The sequence below is a fragment of the Scomber scombrus genome, chromosome 11 (genome assembly GCF_963691925.1).
Source record: "Scomber scombrus chromosome 11, fScoSco1.1, whole genome shotgun sequence".
NCBI classification, from domain to species: domain Eukaryota; kingdom Metazoa; phylum Chordata; class Actinopteri; order Scombriformes; family Scombridae; genus Scomber; species Scomber scombrus.
Genome location: NC_084980.1, coordinates 17,796,794 through 17,820,867, shown reverse-complemented (window position 1 = coordinate 17,820,867; position 24,074 = coordinate 17,796,794). Strand labels below are relative to the sequence as shown.

The following is a 24,074-nucleotide window of genomic DNA, read 5'->3' as shown; positions in this document are numbered from 1 at the left end:
GGACAAGTTCCGGTTCACCATCACAGGCACAGCCATCCCAACCATCACAGAGAAACCAGTCAAGAGCCTGGGGAAGGTTTATGACTGCTCTCTCAGAGACACTACATCTATTCAGTCAACCTGCACTGAGTTGGATGGCTGGCTGAAATCCGTGGACAAGTCTGGCCTCCCTGGGAAGTTTAAAGCCTGGGTCTACCAACATGGCATTCTTCCCAGGATCCTATGGCCCCTCCTGGTCTATGCTGTCCCTATCTCGACAGCTGAGACCTTGGAGAGAAGGGTCAGCAACCACTTCAGGAGATGGCTTGGCCTACCAAGGAGCCTGAGCAGCATCGCTCTCTACGGAAATTCAAACAAGCTGCAACTCCCTTTCAAATCCCTGGAGGAGGAATTTAAAGTATCGAGAGCCAGAGAAGTGGTTCAGTACAGGGACTCAAGTGACCCGAAGGTGGCTAAGGCAGGGATCCAAGTGAGGACTGGCAGGAAATGGAAGGCAGAGGATGCAGTTCGAGAGGCTGATGCAAGGCTGCGCCAAAGGAGCCTGGTGGGAGTGGTCACACGAGGCCGAGCAGGGCTAGGTTCCTTTCCAACTCCCCAAATCAACACCAGGGGGAAGGAAGGGCGGCACCTTGTCCAGGAGGAGGTGAGAGCAGCAGTGGAAGAGACGAGAACCTGCAAGGCAGTGGGGATGAAGCAACAGGGAGCTTGGACGAGATGGGAGAATGCGGTTGAGAGGAAAGTGACCTGGGCAGAGCTGTGGAAATCTGAGCCTCACCGCCTTAAATTCCTCATCCAGGCAGTGTATGACGTGCTTCCGAGCCCATCTAACCTGCACACATGGGGCATAGCAGAGACACCAGCATGCCCACTGTGCTCCAAGCGGGGAACCCTGGAACACATCCTCAGCTGCTGCACAAGGGCACTTGGAGATGGACGGTACAGGTGGAGGCATGACCAAGTGCTTAAGGCCATTGCGGAAACCATCAGCACAGGCCTGGAGTGGGCAAAGCAGTTCCGTCCCTCCAAGAAATCCATCACCTTCGTCAGAGCTGGAGACAACCCAACTCCAGTCAGACGAACAACATCTGCAGGCATTCTCATGTCTGCAAGAGACTGGCAGTTGACTCTGCGACCAGACATAGTTCTTGTCTCGGAGTCCACCAAGCAAGCAGTGCTGCTGGAGCTGACAGTCCCGTGGGAAGACCGCCTGGAAGAAGCCTTTGAAAGGAAGCTCTCCAAATACTCGGGACTGGTCAGCGACTACCAGCAGGCTGGCTGGAGAGCAAGGTGTTTCCCTGTGGAGGTTGGATGCAGGGGTTTCGCAGCCCGATCATTGGCCATAGCCTTCAGTAGCTTAGGCATCGAGGGAGAGAGAAAGAGGAGAGCCATCCGCAGCACCACTGAAGCGGCAGAAAGAGCCTCAAGATGGCTTTGGCTCAAAAGAGGGGAGCCATGGAGTCATGGTAGTTAGCTAGCCGTCTGGACGCAAGCTGGGGTCTGATCAGCCCTGGCTGGGTCACCTGGAGGAGGGCGTATGATGTTGAAAGACCCGAAACGCCCTATGAGCCCAGGAACATCACTGAGGATGCGTCCAGACTAGGCATCAGTAGATGTATGTACACAGCATAGTTGTTTCTGTTTGTTTTCCTTTAGTCATTGTGATTTAATTTAAAGCATCTCAGGGGACAATAAGTTCCTTTTGAATAGTGATAGTAATGTGTTTTTATGGTATGCGAAAAGCCATGGCTGTCATCTCAGTACAAGCTGATAAGGATTGAAATAAATGTCCACCAAGCAGATTCATATTCATTCAAGCAATCTGACAGGCTTTGTTGTGTCTGTCAGACTCTCACAGTCAAACGACTGTAAATGGTGTTAAACCATGGAAACCGAGCAATAAAGAGAACAGAGTGACAGCTGTGGCAATGCAATTACTTTCAACAAAAAAAGGAAATTAAACACACTGAATGAGCGGCCATCTATAAAAAAAAATTCTTGACCCGTACTGGGCCATTCCCCCAACGATGATATTACAAACAGCCTCACTCTGAGTTTTTATTGGACAAAGATTTGTAAGTTTGCATGGTTGTCTGCAAAGGTAATTAAACTTGAAAGCTCATATGAGCTAAGCAGGCTGTCAGTGGCCAGCACCGAACCCAGGTAGAAAAGTCAGACCTACGCATGGCTTTCACTGAACCAGAGGTAGAAATGGATCTCATCAATCAAAGAGCACCTGGGAGGAAACGTGGGGGAAGGGATGATGACGAGGCAGAGTGGGCAGGGATCAGAAACAGGAGTCCCTTTGGTGACCATTAAAAAATGAGGGTAAATGGGGTAAGCCGGGTTCAGGCCAGGTATGACTGGACAGTCCAATTCAAGTCAGTGTTCTGCTTCTGCTGCATGAAGTGAAAGCTAATTATTTTCAACAAGCTGAAATATGACTCTGTGTTTATTCCATTCTGACTCACAGGCTAATGATTTATGCAGAAATCCCATTTCCCAAATCACGGTTAAAATAGCCCAATTACATTTTCAAACAGTTGACTGCATGTTGGTACTGTAAACTGTGCACTGCTGGTGTGTGTCAATTCCTTAAATCAATTAATGTTGCTTGTTCTGGGAAATCAGCTGGTATTCCTCTTTCACTTGTTTGGATAGAGACATTGTACAGTGATGGATGGTGGGTCTGGTGTGTGCATCTGTAGTAGAGGTACCTTTGCCTCATTACTGAACTGATTCACTCTATACTGGCTGTTAAGTAAAGTAGCAAAGGGTCATGGCATTATACATTGTGCCAATATTTGGTTTGGATGATTAGAAATAAATGTGGTGGGTCAGGTCAACAGCTGGTACAGTTTAAATGTAGCTAACTGTAGCTCAGTGTTTCCCAAACTTTGGGGAGCGATTAGCCTTTTGTTGATATAAAAGTATTGTTACATACACTGTAGTAATACTTGTGTTTTTATAGAAATTTGGTATTGTACCCTCCACAAGATTTATTTTAGTTGTTTCATGCTCTCTCCAGGACTCAATTTTCAATGTGTGTGATTTAGGGGCCGGTTGTGTTACAGGTGCATTGTGTAGAAATTAGTGGCGTCTAGTGGAACAGACTTGATCACTTGAAAAAAAAAAGTGAGAAGCAGAATCCTCTTACACGGAGGCCATCATGTTGCACCACCACATTTCTCAGTAGCCTAGAATGAGGCAAGGTATGACTGGACACTTTACTGATCCAGTTGGTTGTGCTTGGTTGTAATTTGTATCAGACCACTGGTGTCGCAGTTAGGCTTTTTGAAGTTAAAAATGTCTTTTAATTAATAAATTTTTCATGGTTAAATATTTTAAATTCCAGATCCCCATAAATAAATAAATCTTCAAGTTTTCCAAATATCACCAGTGGAGATACATCTTTTTATTTAAATTTTGAGTTGCCAAAATTTTGACCATGATACCACAAATGTAATCTTAAAGCTGGTGGACAGACAGTCAATTCAAACCTTCTGATTGTATGTGTAATTTTTACATAAACAAGCTTACCATGGAGTGCAGCAGCGGGGTGTGAGAAGTGCTTGGGCTGCTGAAGAAACCATGTTGTGGCACCAGGTATTCATCTGCATCGACTGCATCCTCCATGTCCTCCCCGCTGATCAGGCTACGGTAGAATTTAGTGTCTGTAGGACTCGGCAAGTGCATGCGGTCATCACCCTGAAATAAAAATAGAATTAGCCTGGTCAGCTTTGCGGATCCAGTTGGTCACAACATTAAATAAACTGCAGATTTAAGCAAGTCAGAATTTGTGGTACCTGAATGACAAGATAACGAGAAGGATCCCGAGCCATTTTTGTAAACTCAGCTATTAGTTCCCTGAAACGAGGTCGGCTATCTGCATCGATCATCCAACCTGTACCGACACATCAGCAGATATCATCATAAGATAGAAAGACTTTACAAAAATATTCTCAGAAGAAATTACAGAGGGACATAACCATTATCTCTAGGGAAATTATTAGAAATGAGCTGTAGCAACCAAAACAGTAAATTCAATGTTTTACCATGAAATGCACTTTAGAAAAGCACAAACATGGATCGTGATGATTATACTTATGTTATAAAACCAGCATTCCACCAAGCTTACATTTCACCATGATCATATATACATCGATGGTACAGATTGGTGGTTGAGGCAGACGCTCCCCTTTCTCCAGGACACCAGCTATTTCACTGGCTGGAATCGCATCATATGGTTTGGTCCCGAATGTCATCAGCTCCCAAACTGTAACACCTACAAAAAGCAGGACAGTTGGTAAAAGTCAGTCCAGTGAGCTGTCGCTGACTTTGTTTTCCTCCCCATAAAAGGGAGGAAATGAGAGTGACAGGATGTAAGCTTAGCAAATATCACACAGTATCAAAATAGCTATGTTGACAAAGTGGCTCTGCTTGCAGGAGTGGGAGTCAGCAGGATGCATCTCTGTGTTGGAGGAACAGAGAAAGGGAAAAGGAGGAAAGGAAGCCTGTCACTTCTGCCAGGGTCTGCTGATAGTTTTGCCATATTGAGCGGAAGGCATGATCAAACCCCCGGGAAAAGAAGATTTGGATCGTTGGTTTTGTGTGTGTGTGTGTGTGTGTAGGCATCTGCACCTATCTGTGCTTCCGAGCTGGAAGCACTATTTATGTGGGTTGAGGCAACAAGCACTTCTGACATTATATTGTCCATCTGAGACTGCTGGTGTGTAGGTGTATGTGCTACTGTACCTGTGTCCTAGAAATTGCAGATGCTAGCAAGATGTTCTTATTTTATGTTCTTGCATTTTGATAACTACATCCCTATTACATCCAAAAACAACATCCGATCTGAAAATGACTGTCTTCTCTCTGCCTCACTTGCTGTTAAAACACTTTATTTAGCAATGAATATTCCTCCGGTGAGACTGTCACTAATACTCACAGGATTACAGAACCCCAGCTGTTTTACATATCTAAAAGGTACTGCATGCAGGACTCGTGAGTTATCGGGTCAATCATACAACATGCATTCAGAATAGGAAGCACAAGACTTACCATAACTCCATACATCACTCTGGTGTGTGTACGTCCTGTTCAGGATAGATTCAAGAGCCATCCATTTTATTGGTACCTGTGAAATTGAAGTTTAATAACTCAAATACTGTAATAATTTTGCATTTGGTGGTTAAAATGCAAATTCATTTTCCTCTGAGCACCACAGATATCAAAGATATATTTATTTATTGAGTGACAGCTAATTAATTATAATTTAATAACATCTTGTCACATTTGGCTTCTTTACTCAATGTAGCAATGGATTCTAAGTTTAATTTCATGAATGTCTCTACTACATATGTAATGTAGCTGTACTGTCACCTAGTGGATCAGAATTGAATTAAAAATGCTGATTTTATATATATTTTATATATTTCACATTTATAAATATAAACTAAGGTACTTGTAGACTTTATTATATTTAGAGTGTGTGAGAAGCAATGTGATCAGGCAAGGCTTCTTGTGATGTTCTTGTGAGCACAACTCAACTGTCCTTTAATATTAAATTTCCAGCATAGTTTAATGTTGCAACTATAGTGAATAAAGGAAATCTGAACTGGAGCAGATATTTTGTCCAGATGTATTGGCACAACATCTGTACAGTGTCAACATCTGTCTCTCTAGTGTGGGCAAGTTATAAAATACAATGTAAATCTCTGGACTACAAATTAACAGTACTGTATATCTTGATTATCAGTTACTATCATTAGTTTGGAACAAATGGCTTTGTTTTTTATATTAATGGGTACTACAGAGAGGTGTGTGTGGGTGTCCCTGTAGTTTCTCACAAACATTTTTCTGCGGGTAAAAATAGTGCTTACAATTACACAAAGAAATGCTGATAAGAGAAGGAACTTATCTGATTTGTCATTTCTCTTAGAACTAAGTTCACTGACAGGAACTATTTATACCATATCACTTACATAAGATGTAATCTAGAACAAAACTACAAATGTAAAAATAAAATCTACCAGAAAGTCATCCATCAAAAAACCCACCCATTTTTTCAATTATAAGAGGCTGGAAATACACAAATAAAAATCTGTATATGTGTCTTTTTGTTGTTTTTTTTAAAAAATGTAGGCAGTTTTGTGTCTAGATGCAACATTAATTAATGAAAATGAAGCTAAAACATGAGTTTTGGTGTGAGGGGATTTTTAAACTTTTGACCATCAAACCCATAGCAGAATGTAATGTTCAAGAAGGCCAAACACATTCAAACTGGAGAGAGGAATGCTCTAAACTTTAAACACTTTAGACAATAGTCTATTTTAATCTCCAACCAACCTTTCCTCCATCTGCATGGTATTCCTTCTCATCTGCATTGAGAAGCTTGGCCAGACCAAAATCTGTGATCTTGACATGTTGAGGAGTCTTCACCAGGACGTTCCTGGCAGCCAAGTCACGGTGTACCAGGTGGCGCTCCTCCAGGTAGCTCATACCCTTTTGTCAAACAAAAGATGAAATACAGGTTGTTACATAAGAGCGGTGCTATATTGCAGTAGTTGTCTAATATACTGTAGCTGGATTGAACTGTGTCAAAACATATAAACTTTGCTTGATCAGACAAGCTAAAAAGATCTAAAAATGCTGAATAGCATCATGAAAGACTTGTCATCATCAAATGATTAATCACGTCATTCAACAATGTTTCATAGTGGTTAAAGCCTGTGTGCACTTTTCTTTCTAGTGGTGACAGAAAACCCACACAGGTATATTATAATTACAGGTAATGATGATAAAAAAGAAAGAAACTACTAGATACCTTTAATTATTTTAAATAATTACTATTAATTTACTATTAATAACTTAATTCTGCATACTGCAAGTATGTAAAACAACCACTACATAAATGTTGAATCTATTGAATAGACCTTACCATGTAACTGAATGTCTTCTTGAGCTTTCTCTCTTACCTTTGCTATCTGCACACACCAATTGAGAAGGCACTGGGAGCCGATATTATCCTTGTTTTCTTTGACATAGTCCAGCAGGCAGCCATAGGGCATCAGCTGGGTGACGAGCTGCACTGTGGAGGTCAGGCAGATGCCCAAGAGACGACACACATGGGGATGTTCAACGCTGGCCATCACATAAGCCTCCTGGAGAGAGCATGTAGTGACAAAAAAAGTTTTTCTTCTTGTCATTTAATGGTTATTAATATTTATGGGCAGTCAGGTCACACAAACATCAAAACCCAACCTTATTACCTAGTGTATGGGAGGTGCAACGATACAAAAGACTGAGTAAAACATTTCACAGCCTTTATGCTATCTTCCAATTAACAAATATTGGTAAAAGGAAACATTTATAATGGCATGGCAGATAATGTAGCTTGAGGAACATAACATTTGCGGAGATATACACTGTTGGACAATAAGTTTCTTAGCAGTAGACATACCCACATTATGTGGTTTGGAAACTCACCGTCAGCATAACAGAAAAGCGACTTAAAAGAAAAAAACAAGGAGATAATCCCCACTGACCTAAAACAACAGGCGTCCAACAAGGAGAACCATGCAAACACTTCAAACTGAGCTGTATTTAGCACATTTCCTATCATGAGTACAATTGTATCCAAAATGTTTTCTACATGCCTATTACATTGTTCAGTGAATAACCACTTAAATGCTATTGGCTCTGTAATTCTGACAGTCTGATGAGAATAGGTTTTCAAAGCACGTTTGATTTAGTTTTTTCTTCAAAAGACAGCCTCTTCCCTTAAGCCATGAAGTTCAGTGTTCACCACAACTTCCACATGCAAAGTGACTGAGCAACACAACCACAAAATCACAGGATCTAAGATGCACATTCAGCTGTTTGCATAATGCAGTTTTAACAAGCTGCTCTCTCAATGTGGCTACAGGCTGCATTCCTTTCCAGAACACCTCAGCCTTGGATTACACACCAACGCCCACACACGGCCCTCCAATGAATTAATCCTATTTCCTACAGCCCCATGAGAGGGCCACCATGTAGAAACATGACACAATCTCCATTACAAAGAAAATAAGAAGTCATTAGTTTGAAATAAAGGTGCATATGATATAAATTGCAGGATACATTACAGCTAAATTGACATCTGGCAGGCAATAATTGTCATTCACTTGGTGCAATAGTAATAGATTCTTTTGAGCCTTTTAAAGGACCAGTGCGCCGGGTTTAGTGGCATCTAGTGGTGAGGGTGCAGATTGCAACCCCCCCTTAAGCATATGGGTCAATGACGTATAAGGATTTTCAACAACTCAATTTTAAATAATAAAAACAAGCATATCTAATGCAGTAGTTCAAACATTCAGAATGTTGTGTACCTGACAATTCATATTACAATTTGAAAGTGATTTTAATGGGGGTTTTTCAAGATTAATTGGCACTGGCCTTAAAAAAAAGTCATTTGGTGCGACCATGATTCATCTTGAAATGTCTTATATAAATAAAAGACCATCATTTACAAAGATTTAAAAAAAAAAATGCAAATACTTTGTTTCCAAACACTTTATATTACTGAAAACAAGATGAAAAAAAAAGAAGATGTGAAGCGTGTTAAGTAAATTAATTTATTTCAAGATGAATCGTGGTCGCACCACATGACTTTTTTTTAAGGCCAGTGCCAATTAATCTTGAAAAACCCACTAAAATCACTTAATTTCAAATGTATAATATGGATCTTCAGGTACACAACATTCTGAATGTTTGAACTACTGCATTAGATATGCTTGTTTTTATTATTCTACAATTGAGTTGTTCTAAATCCTTATACGTCATTGACCCATATAGCAGAACCTATGATAGTCATGAAACCCTTGAACAATGTGAAAAGCACTATCTAGATTGGTTTGTCCATTGTGGGCTATTGCAATTACAATATAACAACAAGTTATATTCCATTACTACCAATCGATACCCCTAAATATTTCACACTGGTCTTTTAGATCAAATCAAAACAAATATATAAAATGTGTGTGTACAGTTTCTATCTTTCATATTTTGCTCTTCAGCCACAGTCCTTTCACACCAGTAGCACATACTTTACTGAAGTACTACTGGGCAAGTAACTTTTCAAATGAATAGCTGTTTTGCTTGTGACATACTATTACTGTAAGCCTTAAGTCCAAAAACGTACCACATAAATCAAGGAACTTACGTCTAAGATCTCTTTGTTTGCTTTTGGTGATGTGGCCTCTCTCAAAACCTTGATGGCCACTGGGATCTTCACATCCTCTCCCTCTGGAACCCACTGGCCCTATAAGGACACAAAAACGTGGTTTCATATGCTTTAATTACACCTGAATCATCAAGTGAGCTAAAATACAGCAAACATTAGTGCTTTAACACACACACATACACACAAATGTGACTGTATTACTACAAATATGGACATTCATATATTGTATGACTGCAGCCCACCCTGAATGTATTCTACTGTATTCTGTTTTATATTTGTAATGACATTTCCACAGTCCCTAAACTCAGAAGAGGAATGTAATTAATTACATTTAGTCAAGTACCGTTTTGAGATACTTGTGCTCTACTGGAGTACTACTTTATGCTTTTACTCTATTACATTTCTGAGGGAGAAATTTTACTTTTTACTTACTTTTTAGATGCACAATATATGACAAGCTTATATTATAAATAATAGTTAAAATTGGCTGATATTTTTACTTTGGTAAAATATCTCAATACTTCTTCCACCAGAGACTAAGCCTTCCCTTAACATAACTACATTAAAATTAGAGAGTCTAACTTTAACTGTAAAACCGAACCAAACTATTTGAAGAAATGAAAATAGTCTAAAATATAACGTCCAAGAAATGACCTCGCTGTCAAGGACTAAATTCAAAATTGTCCTCACAAGGATAGATATACAAGAGTACAAACACATACTGTGTTCAACCTTCTGGAGAGCAATGTTTTTCCCCAGACACGGAGGGGAGTCCTCATAATGTAGTGTATTCACAGACGTCCCCACAATGTGATTAATGCAAGTACACACACTGAGAGTGAGAGTGGATGATCTTACAAGTTAGAAATGTGTCTTTTAATTGAAAAATTGACAACAGATGTAGATGAGTGAAAACACTGATGGGTGTTGGTTATAAAAACTTGGCACATGCAGTACTGCAGCTTTAGTAAAGCTCAGCACTAGAGAGGAAGTTTGACAACAAGGCATTTAAGATAAAAACCTGAGGCGTGTTTTTTTTTTTTTTCACCTTGTAAACCGTCCCAAAAGCCCCTGATCCTAGCACTTTGATTTTCTTAAATTCAGGTTCTTTCAGGATCCGCAGCAGAGCCTGGTTTGGTGCCTCTCCGCTGGGAGTCAGTGGTTCAACCAACTGGAAAAAAAGGATTGAATGTTTCAATTCTGTCTCACAAACAGCATTAGTGATTCTTTTACAATGAAAAATTATCAAATATAGTAGGAGATAAGAAAGCTAAAAATTGTTATCTCAGTATACAGCAGACTGGTATCTCTATAAATTAGTCCTTACACCTTGATGTCTCAGTTTCCTCATCTTACCTCTCTCTCTTGGAGAAGTCTGCGCATTGTCCTCTTCCTCTTGATGTGGCGTCGGCGTAGCAACACAAAGACAGACAGGCCTGCAACAAGGACAGCCAGCAAACCACCGACAACACCGGCCGCAATCATAGAGAGACCAGAAGGGCTGAAAGACAGGTGATTTAAGAATACAGTTAGAAAACAGCCAAGAGTTAATTCAATCAACGAGGAGTGATGAAATTAAAATTAGTCTATATTCGGCAGAGGCAGCATTAACAACTTACATTTTTCTCTGGCAGCCTTCAAGACCACGCCCAATGCACCTGTAAACAAATCAGTACAAAGAATCTGATGAAACTGCATCACAGAGACATATATCATAAGTCCTTTGATTTCCTATAAAGCTGAACGATCAGGAAAAAGGCTTTGCAATCTGAGTCCATCAAAACATACCCCAACATATCTGACTTAATGGACAGTACAACCATGTGCACACAAAATAGACGAGAAGCTGATTTCTACAAGCAAAAGCATCCAAATTCTTTGCAATTTGCTACAAGTCTAAATGCCTCAAATCTATGCATCAATCACTGAGGTTGACTGGAGTCTTTTTTATTTTCATTTAGTCCAATGTAGTCAGGAAATACCAAACTAGTGTCATAGGATAGTTATCTAGTATCCCTGAAACACTTCCTTCCACATTTATCAGTATACAACAATGGCTGAATGTTGGTAGTCCATCATAGAGAATATTAACTATGCTTTAATTTCTGTCAGTTATTATTAGAGTTATTATTGTTTTGTTCTATACTGCAAGGATGACTTACATCCACAGAATACTGAAATTAATAGAAACCAATGGCAAACTGGAAGTTACAAAATAAGCATTCAGACATTTTCTAAAACATTGTATGCTTTGGACAGGTCAGAAGAAGTACTGTAAAGCACATTTGAGCTGTGAATAGTGAATAGGCAAAAGTCCAAAAGCCCAAGTATGGTCCGCAACATCTCTGCTAAATTGTCCGATTTTTAATCATTAATCTAAGAAAGAATTGCCTCATGTTGAAAGCCAGCCTCACTCTCCAATCTGTGCCAACAATAGAAGAGCCTTCTGGCTTGGAATGTATTTCTGCTTGAGCATTACAACATACAAATGTTTGCAACATGGTGGAAATGTGCTGCCAGTTCTCAGGTCAGTTGAACAATGCTTTTACCCTTGAGAGCAGTTTTTGTGACATAGCTGGCACACTTTCATCTCATCTGCGTATTTCCACACAAGTGTGTCGTCCTTCCCTGGCACGCCTTGAGGACAGCGAGACACACAGAACAATCCATCTCTGAAGTTGGCACACTTGGTACAGTTTCCAGAACCCTTAAAGTAAAAAAAAAAAAGAGAGAGAGACTCATGATGTTTACAACTCTGTTGAGAGTAGTAGTAAATACTGTGTAAACTGCACTCATAGTAATAATTTCTCAGAGTAAGCTGCATCCATCTTCTTTATATAGATGGAAAAGTTTGGCAATGAAAACCAGGAGGTCAGGTGCTTTTAGTTTAGGCCGAGACAAATCAGTAATCTGAGGCACTTTTTGCAATCAAGTGCTGTAATATAATACTTTGTGTATATTTGCCTGTTTCTCAACCTGTCTACCTCTATTTCGTATGCCCTATATTTCCCTGAGTTATATTCAACTACACTAAAAAGTTGGCTGAACTTGTTGGTCTCAGTCAGAGGTGGGATTATGAGCACATAAAAGAAGACAGTTAGCCAACTAGATGATACAGCCACACCCTTTGCTCAAAACAAAACATGTCTTGAGGCTGCACCGCAATGTGGTCTACTAAGGCTACTGTTGATGGAGAAATTGGTAGCACTAACACTTCTGTAACAAATTTCATGCAGTGTAATTGTTAATTTGTGGTACCCTTTTAGTTTGAGTGACTGACACAAAAACATGAAATTTACTGTTGACATTTTTGATTAATAAATAAAGTTCACAAAGCTGTTTTACAAGACTTCAAGGGGATGATTATAATAATAACAGTTTAGTTGTCAGTGGCACACGTACAGGAGCACTGCAGGTTGCAGTCCCATTCATTCGCTGACACTCCGGGTGACACTCCATGCAAGTTTTATTCACGACTGCCTCCCGTGGCTCTCTGTAAAAAACAATAATAAAGCTGACAGACTCTCACTGCTGGCACACCTCATTTCAAACAGTTACATGTGAAGTGAAATTCTTGATCCTTTTTTTGAGGGCAGAAGTTAAATTGTAAGCACGTCGCGATTCAATGTTTGACAGAGATCTGCAAAGATAAACAGATGTGAGTGAATGTGCCATTTCAGCTACAGTGTTTGTCTTACAGTATATCTACTGAAGGTTTAACTTCTAAATACCGTGGATCATATTTGGTCTTAGCATTGCTTCTATAACAAACTGATCTAATATCATAGTCGGGAAACGCTCATTGTATGAAAATAGACTGTATAGGAGTTATCTACAGAGTAAACAGATCGGATATTGAGGCTGTTTGTTTTCCCAAAATAAGGAACATTGCATATCAGGGCTTAAAAAAGGCAGTGAACCCCAAATTCCTCCCTTACCCCTCCAGGATGTTGCAGGAGTCAACACAGCTCCCATCACGGCTATAGTCACGACAGGCAAAACACATATCCGGACCTGGGCCCCAGCAGCCTTCTATGGTACACTTCCTGTCACAAGTGTTGTTCTTCAGGGCTGAAAACAAACATACAATCTCAAAGAGAGATCTTTCCCGTATAATTACCCAATTTTTAAATTAGAAATCATTAATTAAATCTGGCTTGTGCATTGCGTAATCAGAAATTGCCAAACAACACAAGGATCTGACTGTAATCTATATCAATTTACCACATGTGGAAGTATCAACATTGTCCTCTAACGTAACACTTTGGCTGTCTGATTTGAAGAGCCGTGTCCAGTGGCTTTTATTGATGAAGCAGAGGTTCTGGTTCTTCATGATGACCACATCTCCATCGCTAACCTCTTTAAGGGAGCGAAGGCCCAGGTAGCTGACACGGAGCTGAGTCACCACCATGCTGCGGCTACCACTACCAAGGGAATAGATGCAACAGGAAGAGAGGTTTTATTACAGCCTTGAATAACACTCAACTTGAGATGCAGTGTTTGTGAATCTACGGGGGGGCGGTCTTAACAAGGAACACACCGTTTAGTTCGTCCTCGAATGATCTCCAGATTCTCAAAAGGACTGAGTGAGCTCATGCTCTCTGGCCACGTTTGAATCCACAAGTATCCTGAAGCCACAAATGTTTTGTTAATTGTTAGGCGCTTAAGTGTGCATTTATTGTGTCATGCATTACTCAGGTCTTACACAATCTTACCAGTAATTTCTTTAACTGTCTTAAATACATCAAGCTGAGCAGGGTCCATCTTTGGTGTTTTGGTGTATGGATCCCTAAAAATAACAAGAATATACAGTATGTTACCTGCCACAAGTAAAGGTGCCCAGTAATCTATTGCAAATATACAGTTTATATAGATGGGCATGAAGGCTGTACTGTTGTTAATGTCCTTGACTTACCCATAAATTGATGTGTGGATGAAAGCGATGTTACCATTGATTTTTGTGCAGTTTTTAAAGGAGTCAATGTTGGTTGCATTGATGGACAGGGTGTGAGTCAGGTCTCCTGTTCCAAGTCCATTACACACTGTAAACAATTAGGGAAAACAAATATCAGTACAGGAAAAATGTTGGCCTTGTTCTGATTTGGAGAAAAACCTAAACCAAAATGAGCAGTACATTCTAGAGAAATCAAACTGTGACAGAAGAAGTATTCAGACCCCTTAGAAACAACAGTAAGATACAATAGTAATGTGAAGAAGTTTCATGCAGACAGTGTGCCCCTTTCAGTTTTACATTGTTATATTATAATATTGGCTCATTACTACTGATGCACAAACATGTAAGAGCATTGTAATGTTGCAGTTGGCAGAAGTGGAACTTTTATCATTATTTCTATGAATTCAATTTTAAAACCTAATGATAAGGTTTGTTTGGAAAATACAGATCTATTAAAGGAAAAGGCTGTTTTCTTGCTGAGAGTTAGATTAATAGATTGCTCACATTCTCATGCCTGTATGCTAATAATGAAGCTATTTATAGCATCCAGTTAGCTTTTGCACAAAACAAGGAAAGTGCTAGCTCAGCACAAAAACTAACACAATCTGTCTGATTGTACATCTATAGCTCACAAATAAACACATTATATCCTTAGAGTTTTAAGGGGTTATCTAAACTGACATACATATGTCAGTCTGTAGGCTAAGTGTAACTCTCAGCAAGAAACAAAATAAGCATATTTCTAAAATGTTTAACTATTCTGTGATACAAATTTTCACTTGTAGCCAAAGTTTCAGGAATATCTTGAGGGAACTTGCATGCTCATGCTGTAGCTCCTTTAAGTATAATAAGTTTAATATTATGGCATAAAAGTACAATATGTAAATGTACTTAGTGATATTCCACCACTGCAGACTGTATTTGCTATATGAGTCAGAAGAATGTCCCCCGGTTGCGCAGTTATAGCTTCACCATACCTTTGGGACACAGTCCGTCACATTTGGCGCACTTCCTGATTCCTCCCTCGTCCACCTCGTATGTGTTACCACTGCACGTCCGCACACATGCTCCATGATCAGTCACAACATAGTTATCTAGGATGATTGCAAAAAACAAGCAATACTGTAGGTCAATACAGGGAAATGAACTGAGTTAAACTGAAAAAGAACAGTTGTTGCATTAACACGGCCTGAAACTCAATCATTTTCTTTTCATGTTTATACAGTTTATAATTAAACCGAGACAAACTGTAACTACTCAATGTCTAACAACCCTGAAGGACAACCTGGGCATTTGCTCAGCATACCACAATGTGAAAAAGCTCATTTTCATGCATCATGTGTTTCACATTGGCAAGTGAGGCCTGCTAGATTTATTTAATTTATCTTAACTGTCAAGACAACAACTACAGTGCATGCTCTTTATGTATGGTAGAAAAACATCAATATCTATAAGTAAAAAAGGAAGATGAGTTTCTCTGTTTATAGTCACTCTTACGTGGGCAGCTCTTGACACAGGTGGCCCCAAAGTTGTACTTTCCATGTGGGTTGGGTACCAGCTGGTGCAAGTTGGGGTCGTAGCGCAAGAGGCCCGGGCAGGAGTCTTTACACACCCCGTCATCCTGGAAGTCCCGACAGGCCTGCAGCACAGACAACAGTCATCCAGTACACTGGGACCATAACAGAGCCCCACACTAATGATAACACTGCATTCCTCTATCACAGCCTTGGCTTAATCTTAAGAGTTGGACAGAGAGAGAGAGAGAGAGAGAGAGAGAGAGAGAGCAGAAGCTGATACCCTAGGCACTGCAAAGTGCAAGATTTAATCAGCAGTTATACGTCTCATTGGTACGGAAACCAATAACAATACTTCTATCATGAAAAACAAATGCCTCGGAGTGAGAGCTTTGCTTTCTTAGAAGCTTCTCATCGAGACGTGACGGAGAAACATTCAGTTTGTCTTCCTTGATCACCATTATGCCTGTCACTGATATGAAGGTGTGTCTTTCTCTCACCAGACAGTCAGTAGGCCTGGGTCCTGTGCAGCCTGCTGCACAATGTTCATTACAGCAGTCACTGGGTGAAGGTCCTTTGCATCTCTTGGAGCACTGCTGTGCACAGTTCAGCTTTGTTACTGGAGATAGGAACAGGAAAAATTTAGTGAAATGACAAGTGATCTGTCTTTGATATGGGGGGGGGGGGGGGTGATATTAACTATCTTTGTCAATGTTCAAATCATGGTAATTCATCTGGGATGTGTTTGCCAAGTTTCACCTTGCTGTTGCTTTGTGCTGAACATGTTAATAATCAATAAAGCAATGCAAATATAAATGTTTTCCTGAAGTGATTAAGTTATACAGCATTGTTTTTTGGTAAATATAATATATGCAGTATACTGTGCACAATCAGTGTAATATTAACTAAGAGGCTTTACAGATTTCAACTTTGATACAGCATCCACTATGTACTGAGTGTTTGCTTTACATAATAAAGTTAAAACAGAGATCAAAGCTTACAGGTCTGACAATTTTGAGGACCAGGTGCCCAGCATGAACCGTTGAAGCAGCTTGAGTCGCACTTTTTACCTATAAAAGCAGACCACGAGAAACAGGGACAATGTTTACTTAAAGCCTTTGAAAAGAGCAGATCTATAATGAATTACTTCCAGTTTTCTGTTGTAAAATGTGTTACTCACAAAGTGGATTGTTGCTGGCCATGGGGAGCTCCATGTTGGGTTTGTTGTCACTGTTAACAATATCATACCAGTGTATTGTCTCCACATTGCATAGCTGGTTGGTTCCAAACTTCACACCTCCTTTAAGAATTTCTGTAACAAAAAACTGCTATCTGAATTCACAAAGAATTTTACAACACACCAAATTTGAATATTTACATTTTTACTAAACACTGCATTGCCATTATATGAAATAAAAGCTGAGTTTTATTAGAAGACTTTGTGAGAAATCCTGTCACAGAAAACATGAACATAGAGACATGGACTGACCAGTGAGGCTGGTCAGAAGAAGCTCACTGGAGCCTTGACCTGTGGTTTTGTTACTGTTAGCAAGCACAGCGAGGGCAAACGCTCCCTCGTAGAGGGAATGACCGCGGATGATGCGAAGGTTATCCAGAGGAATCCTGGAAGCTGTGTTGAGGGCGATCAGGACATAGCCTCCCACTTCTTCAATTGACTGTGAACATGAAAAAAACCTGGTTTGATGATGAAGAAGCATGTGCTTAAGCTGACTAAATGAATGGGCAATGAATAGAATTAAAAAAATAAATCTTTGCGAATTCTATTTTCATTTATAAACAGAGCATTTACATCATGTTTTTAATGCAATATGGTGAAATCAGTTATAAAGTAGTGTATTAGTAATTCACTACCCCTATTTAAAATAATATTTTGTTTCATTGATAGACATATTTGCATCGTCACTAAAAAGATCACTGTACTTTATTGGCTTTGATTAGTATATAACTCTAGCAACCTTTTCAGAGAACATATAAATACACACTGTTACCTGTAAATGAAAATATCCTGTAGATTAAACCATTTTTTTAAAGTACCAAAAGTTCTTGTTCCCAATCGTAAACCTTACTGCAGTGAGCGTATGGTAACAACTGAACCATGACAGTTCAATTATAGAGGCTTTATTGAGTCAAATCAAACTGAAACTGCAATAGTGAAGTAAAAAACAGGATTTTTTAAAAAAGTGCGGAAGACATGTGCCCACCCCCCAGTGGACACACTAGACCTACTGCATGATATGTGCTGACTGTATATTATTCGGTGTTTTTGTGTACATGCAGGCGTGTGAATGTGGGTGATCCCTAATCACATCTGTCTGGCGTTCACAACATAGTCATTATAGCTGGAGTTCAACCAGAGCGTTATAAACACACTCCACCACCTGTCACTACAGACCCACTCTCCACTGATTTTACTTATCTGTACTGAAGCGATAAGAACGGGGAAAAGCCTGCAAAGATCCAAGATTGATTGTCTGGCAAACTTGCTTCAGACCACCAAGGAGACAATAGATGCTATGGGACCTTCTCCTATCTGTGGTGTGCATGTTAAGCCTCCAGTGCTAATAATGTGCAGTCTTTACCCTGAGGAAGGAGAGGTCACGGTGCTCTTCCATGTATGTGACCTCCAGATTCTCCAGAACCACAGTGCAGTTGCTGTAGGTCTTCACCATGTTCAGGTAGTGGTCCTCTTTGGAGCCAAGAAGGTTTAAACGGTTGGTGATACCTTGACATACTGCAGGGAAAGACAAAAAAATGGGTAAAGTCATTTGAATAATACTTGAGACAATAAGTTGTAAATCATCTGTAATTACAGAGCAATGTCACAAAAGCATTTATTCAGCACCCATAGTGCTATCAGTCAGCTTATGTAACACACTGGCTCAGTTTATGACTTTCTGTGTCTCTGTTTGTGAATTCAGTCAGCGCAGTCATAACTTGGCCAGCTTTCATGTAAAAATAACCAATCTGGGATGCATCTACAATAGGAATCCATTCTCCACGACGCAGCGAGTTCACGCTCATGAGTCAAAGTGAGCTGGCTGTATTTATACTGGCAAAGGCCTGTATCTTTCCACTGCTAGGAAGGCTAGTTAAAACAACCACTGCGACCGGCAGTTCCAGGCCGTCGTGTCATTTCAGAGAAAAGATTTGGTGTGTCACAGATTCCATGGGATTTGTACAGTAAGTGCATTTCTTGACGGAGCTTTAGCTCTTCAAATCTCATTATAATTAACAGTTTCAATAACCTCAGCCTAGTTTAAGCATCAGATTTTAGGGCAAGGTCTTGACATGACTTAACAACAAATGGAGGCTTAAATCAAATGCAGATCCGTGCACTTTCTCAAGTTTTCAGTTCCAATAACAACAAAGCCGTTGATAGAGAGATTCCTCTGTTGCGTGTTCAGTAACCTTCGAGCTGGTCAGACAGGTTCTGACTGGTACTGGAAGAAAGAGTCAGCTGTGTTGAACACTGTGACACCCCTCAAACACACAGCCATATCTACACGCAACACTCTGCACACACACATAGCAATAATAATGATAATAATGATGATGATGATAATAATAATAATAATAATAATAATAATAATAATAATAATAATGATAATAACATAATTTATTTTCTTCTTTCAAGTCTGGATTTATGGGTGAAGGTTTAATGTGTGAAACAGGTTCATAAAAACAAAAGATTCCCTCCTGTTTATTACAAATGATGGCGTTGGTGTAATGTCTCTTGGGTCACATTCCACAACATGTCTGCTCTTGACTGCAAACAAAGCCAAAACATGTGCTCCAGATTCTTACACATACCTCACAACACTGCACATAACAGTTCGCACAAATGCAGGCATTTCCAATTTGTCACATTAAAAGAAAAAGACAAAATCTCACATTTAATCTCACTCAGTTTAGTACCAGGAGTCAACATTATGTTAACTTCCTTCTCTGCAGTGTGTTTTACTCTCATGATGTTATTTTGAGTTCACACAAACCAACAGCGAGAGGCACTGAATCAGCGAGAATTAGGCACAAACAGCTGTCACCCACCCTCCCTCTTCTTCCTCCTCATTAGTTTGTCCCTGAGGGATCTCCCTGACATGAACCCCAGTCCGGCAGCCTAACGCCTAGGCAACAGAGGCATAATAGCGAAAGCAAGCTGACTGTTTTAATTAGAGGAGCCATGTGATATGTAATTAGCCCTCTAATTATTACTCATACAGAGAAACCAAACTGTAATAAACAAAAAGGTTGTCATGACTGTGCGGCTGTGAATATTAATCAACCTGATTTGGACTTCCCAAATGACAGTTTGCTAATAGGGATGCTGATTATGTTTAATTGGTTTGTTGTTATGCCATGTACAGTTCAACTACATATATCAGCTGCATACAGACTGCTTCCTGTCTGAATGTTTTCTTCTGTTAACATTTATGATGAGCAGTAAAAGTTGCATGTAGCAGGTGACTAAACGTTCAATAAACTTCCTTTACCAGAGGCTCAGACTTGTGTAGCACACAAAGAAAAAAAAAACCTGTTGATAACTCGATCGAGCAGCAGTCATAGAAAAGATACTGCTTGTCCAGTTCTTGATTTAATAACACCATTGCAGGTGGTAAATTACCTGATATTCTACCACCATAAACTAACTTCCTTATCAGACTACACATGATAAAAAACAAGTTCAGGTTGTATTAATGTAGATGTTTTGACTGAGAGATATAGTAGCTTCATACTGTAAGGATTACCAACTAAATCATTTTAGCTAGTTTTATTTTCTTTTAACTCCTGTGTATTAATACATGAGTTAGATTTAGTCATAAAAAGGTTGCGCAACTTGCAAACAACCTTTCTGCTGGTGGAGAGAGACAACAGCCAGCAGGCAAAAGAATATGCAGATTGGAATTTACAAGAAACCCAAGTTTTTCATACCACCTGAATCAATTTTGACTCATCAAACAAACTAAAAAAAAAAGTGCTGTCTGCAGTCTGCTAAAATACAAGGGTGGGGCTTGTGGTGACATAACTGATACCCTGACAAAGAATAATTACCGATTGCTTCACTTCCTCCAGCTGTACTGTCGTCACAAAATGTTCAGGAGGTTACTCTAGGAGTAAGGAGTGGCAGTTCTGGTGTATCTCTGCCTCAGAACTGTATGTATTATGTGCATGTGTGAGTGTGAGTGTGTCAGTGTGTGTGGGTGGGTGTGTGTTCTGGCATGTGTGATACTCTTGCAGAGAGAATGGGCTGTAGAAAACATTCTCTGGATTGCGCTGTGCTGATCAGCACCCAGTCAGAAAGCTTGACAAAAGACTTGATAAACCCGATCATTAGTCATCTAAGCTTGTTGCAATGTGCGGTCGCATATCAAACTTTTGATGTTTACTTGGGGACTAGTGTTGGAAGTCAAGGGTGTGTGGGTAGATATTCGTTTCTTGAGGCTATATCTGAGCAACTACAGGAAAAGAAACTGTCCAAGCTTGTTGTATGAAATAATTAGTTCATTGTTCTGGTCCAATAAATGTGTACACTTACAAAGACAATAAAACAATAAATAATAGAAGCATTCCTCTCTTTTGAAGCAATACAACTCTCAAGTTGAGAACTGACAGTCAAGGCAGGTAAAATCTGGAATAAGTACTAAAATCTCACTATATGGTTCTTAAAAAAGTTCAAACTTTACTTTGATGATGTAAAATTGTGTATGTAGAGGGGAAAATCATGTTTCAATATAAAGAATTCAATACAACGTCAGAACCTACCAGCAGACTTTTGTATTGAATCTCGTGAAAAGTCTCAGCTAAATTTAAACTTGAAGCATGTGGGGTTTTTTTTTCTTCTATTATGTCTCCTAACTTGAGCAGTGTTGGCACCAAACTGTAAGATTTTAACTTTGAACTTTGAAGCTGAAAAACTAATTTGACAGAAAAGCGGGTACAAATGAAGCAGGGTATAAAACCAAAGTTACAGCGGAGAAAGCTACAGTAAACTTTTGCAACACTTTAACTAAACATGGTATGCTCAAATGAACAAAAACCACCCAAGGAAAGGGTCGAAATTACATTTTGAGGTCTCATTTACATGTTTGGGTGAAACTTTGTATTTTTCTTCAGAATGAAATGGGAATAAATAATGGAGAAATAATGAAGTAGAGGCAAACCAAATTTCCCTGGACACGACAATAACTTTCCAAACCTATCGTATGGTTTTCTTTGGCACTCTAAGTCATCTACTATACATCTAAATAAACCTACTTTCAACTTTACTAGACAACAGAACTGGCCCTGCCGCGTCCTCTTCCTCTCATTCCCTACCTGCAATTAAATTACACTGTGTCCAGAGTCCGGTAATCAAATTTTCGGAAAACTTATACATAATTAAAGGGAAGTACCAATGCTAACTGACATTCTTGTTTATTTCTCTCTCCGAGTCAACAGCATTACGGCAAAGTATCTTATGTAACTCAATCTGCAGTGTTCCTCCGCTGATAGATAACAAATCAATGCCAGGATTAATTCCTTTATTTAGGTGTAAATAACGGTTAACCCCCTCATATTTCTTGGCTGATGTACGTTAAGAGGATGTAGATAAGAGGAAATAAATGCATATTCTGCTTTTATTGGCCTTGGTCCGGGCTACTTTGGATTTCATTGGCCAGGATATCCAGACCTTCACATTTCAGGGAAGCATAAATCTCCCAAAGCCCACTATCAGTGAATGAAGGGGAAAAAAACAGACTTCCTCTTCTCTTCTTTCTGTGCATTCAGCTCCTCCACTTATATTTTCCAAAGGGCTGAGATTCAGGAGGTGATGAGAGATCAAATTTCATATAAAGACAAAACCAGTAGAACAAATAGTCATATGTAGATTCTATGGAGGTCTACTATATTTGTTAAAATATACTTTGTAGTTGGACTTAAACATTCTTGATATCCTGCTCTCAGTACAGGGGAAATGCAGTCTTCCTTTGCGTGGGAGATGCATCAATCCCTTGGAGAAAACATCTTGGGGCCTCTAAAAAGAAAAAAGGGGGGGGGCAGTAAGGACTGGAGGATACCCCCACCTACTCCATCCCCATCTCTATTGAATGCAACAACACAAGCCCCTCTGACATCTCAGGAAGTTGATCTTTGCACGGGGTCAATTCCAGACGGCTACCCTGCGATGCTGAAACAAATGGGAGCTGATTGTCATCTCCAGGGGAGGAGGACAAGAGGACAGTCTAACACTAATGTACCGCTGGAGAAAGGAACGGGATGGAAAGGAAGTGAGAAAAAAATAGAAAAAGGAGAGTCAGGAGTGGTTTGTGGTTTAGCTAACAGACATGTAGATGGGATGTAGTGGCTGGCTGTTGGGTCAAACTGCGGAGAGGGCGTGTAAAGCCTCAGATGTGATGTACGAACATGGCTGACCTTTCTTTGAAGGCTTACAAAGAGGGGAAAAAAACTTTGGAGCACCCAGCTGTAGCACACAAGCAAATGAAGCATCTCACTGAATACGTCATGTCCTCTTTAACAGTTTAGCTCCTGTTACTGGCCCCTGCCTTGAGTTTGAGCACATGTCAGTGGAGTTTGGTCTACTAAAAGCTAAGCAAAGTGACCAAATAAAGACCAAAAAGGCTAATGTTTACTCTCTGCTCCTGAAGAGTGCTCTCTACTCGTGAGTGAGACACTCCAGATACCTGTGGCTGGGTCCATCATAATGTTTACTCTCCACCTCAGCGTGAGGAAACCGTGAATTTAGTTTCCGCACAAACACAAGAATACAGCGTGTATAATCACACTCCTGCATACAGTGATGAGCATTACATAAAGAAGTAAGTGTATGGTAGCCATGTTGAACATTTTCGATTTAGTTTTGAGATATTTGTTGCGATTTCTGCTGCTACCACAATAAATTCAAGCTGAACAGATTTTTTTAAATGTTTATAGTAATAAAAGAAATTCAACAAGAAACTGTTTCTTTATCATCTGGCAGCAGGTTTCATAGGAACCAAATTTTTGGTATGAAGTAGTTCCACTCAAACCTGCTTCAAATGAGGTCTGTGGATTATTTAGAGTAGGAGTGAGACCATTTCTGAAGAATTTCCTAAAGCTGCTGTAATCATTAAACAATTACGTGTTATGTGAAAGGAGTCGCTTGTAATGGCAAACCCACAGTGAATTATCAGCAAATCTCGCTGTTCTTCTTGGCTCTACAGATTTAAAACATCTTTCAACTCATTGCTTTAGTTTTATTACCTGCAACTTTAACTGGTTTTGACTCCCACCATTCTTATCGGTGTAGTTTTTAGCAAAAAAGTTCTTACAAACCAACTGTCTACTACATACCAAGCCCCAAAACAGCACACAGACAAAGTCAGTG

General features: G+C 39.8%; 2 protein-coding genes across 2 annotated transcripts in view; one reads left to right on the top strand and one right to left on the bottom strand.

Moving 5' to 3' along the window:
• Positions 1–24,074, top strand: part of pter (phosphotriesterase related) — a 291,456-nt gene that overhangs the window by 186,478 nt on the left and 80,904 nt on the right. The window lies entirely within an intron of this gene.
• The window catches only part of egfra (epidermal growth factor receptor a (erythroblastic leukemia viral (v-erb-b) oncogene homolog, avian)), a 42,805-nt gene that overhangs the window by 4,651 nt on the left and 14,080 nt on the right, over positions 1–24,074 (bottom strand). The window contains exons 2-25 of the mRNA XM_062429394.1: positions 18,292–18,443; positions 17,181–17,367; positions 16,872–17,003; positions 16,693–16,761; positions 16,192–16,310; positions 15,675–15,816; positions 15,155–15,271; positions 14,139–14,265; positions 13,939–14,012; positions 13,764–13,851; positions 13,448–13,647; positions 13,162–13,294; positions 12,626–12,716; positions 11,773–11,930; positions 10,843–10,881; positions 10,580–10,724; positions 10,272–10,394; positions 9,203–9,301; positions 6,975–7,160; positions 6,346–6,501; positions 5,059–5,134; positions 4,136–4,282; positions 3,804–3,901; positions 3,538–3,705 (exon numbers count right to left, since the gene is read on the bottom strand). Coding sequence (XP_062285378.1) covers positions 3,538–3,705; positions 3,804–3,901; positions 4,136–4,282; positions 5,059–5,134; positions 6,346–6,501; positions 6,975–7,160; positions 9,203–9,301; positions 10,272–10,394; positions 10,580–10,724; positions 10,843–10,881; positions 11,773–11,930; positions 12,626–12,716; positions 13,162–13,294; positions 13,448–13,647; positions 13,764–13,851; positions 13,939–14,012; positions 14,139–14,265; positions 15,155–15,271; positions 15,675–15,816; positions 16,192–16,310; positions 16,693–16,761; positions 16,872–17,003; positions 17,181–17,367; positions 18,292–18,443 — 3,026 coding nt within the window. The remainder of the gene's footprint in view (positions 1–3,537; positions 3,706–3,803; positions 3,902–4,135; positions 4,283–5,058; positions 5,135–6,345; positions 6,502–6,974; positions 7,161–9,202; positions 9,302–10,271; positions 10,395–10,579; positions 10,725–10,842; positions 10,882–11,772; positions 11,931–12,625; positions 12,717–13,161; positions 13,295–13,447; positions 13,648–13,763; positions 13,852–13,938; positions 14,013–14,138; positions 14,266–15,154; positions 15,272–15,674; positions 15,817–16,191; positions 16,311–16,692; positions 16,762–16,871; positions 17,004–17,180; positions 17,368–18,291; positions 18,444–24,074) is intronic.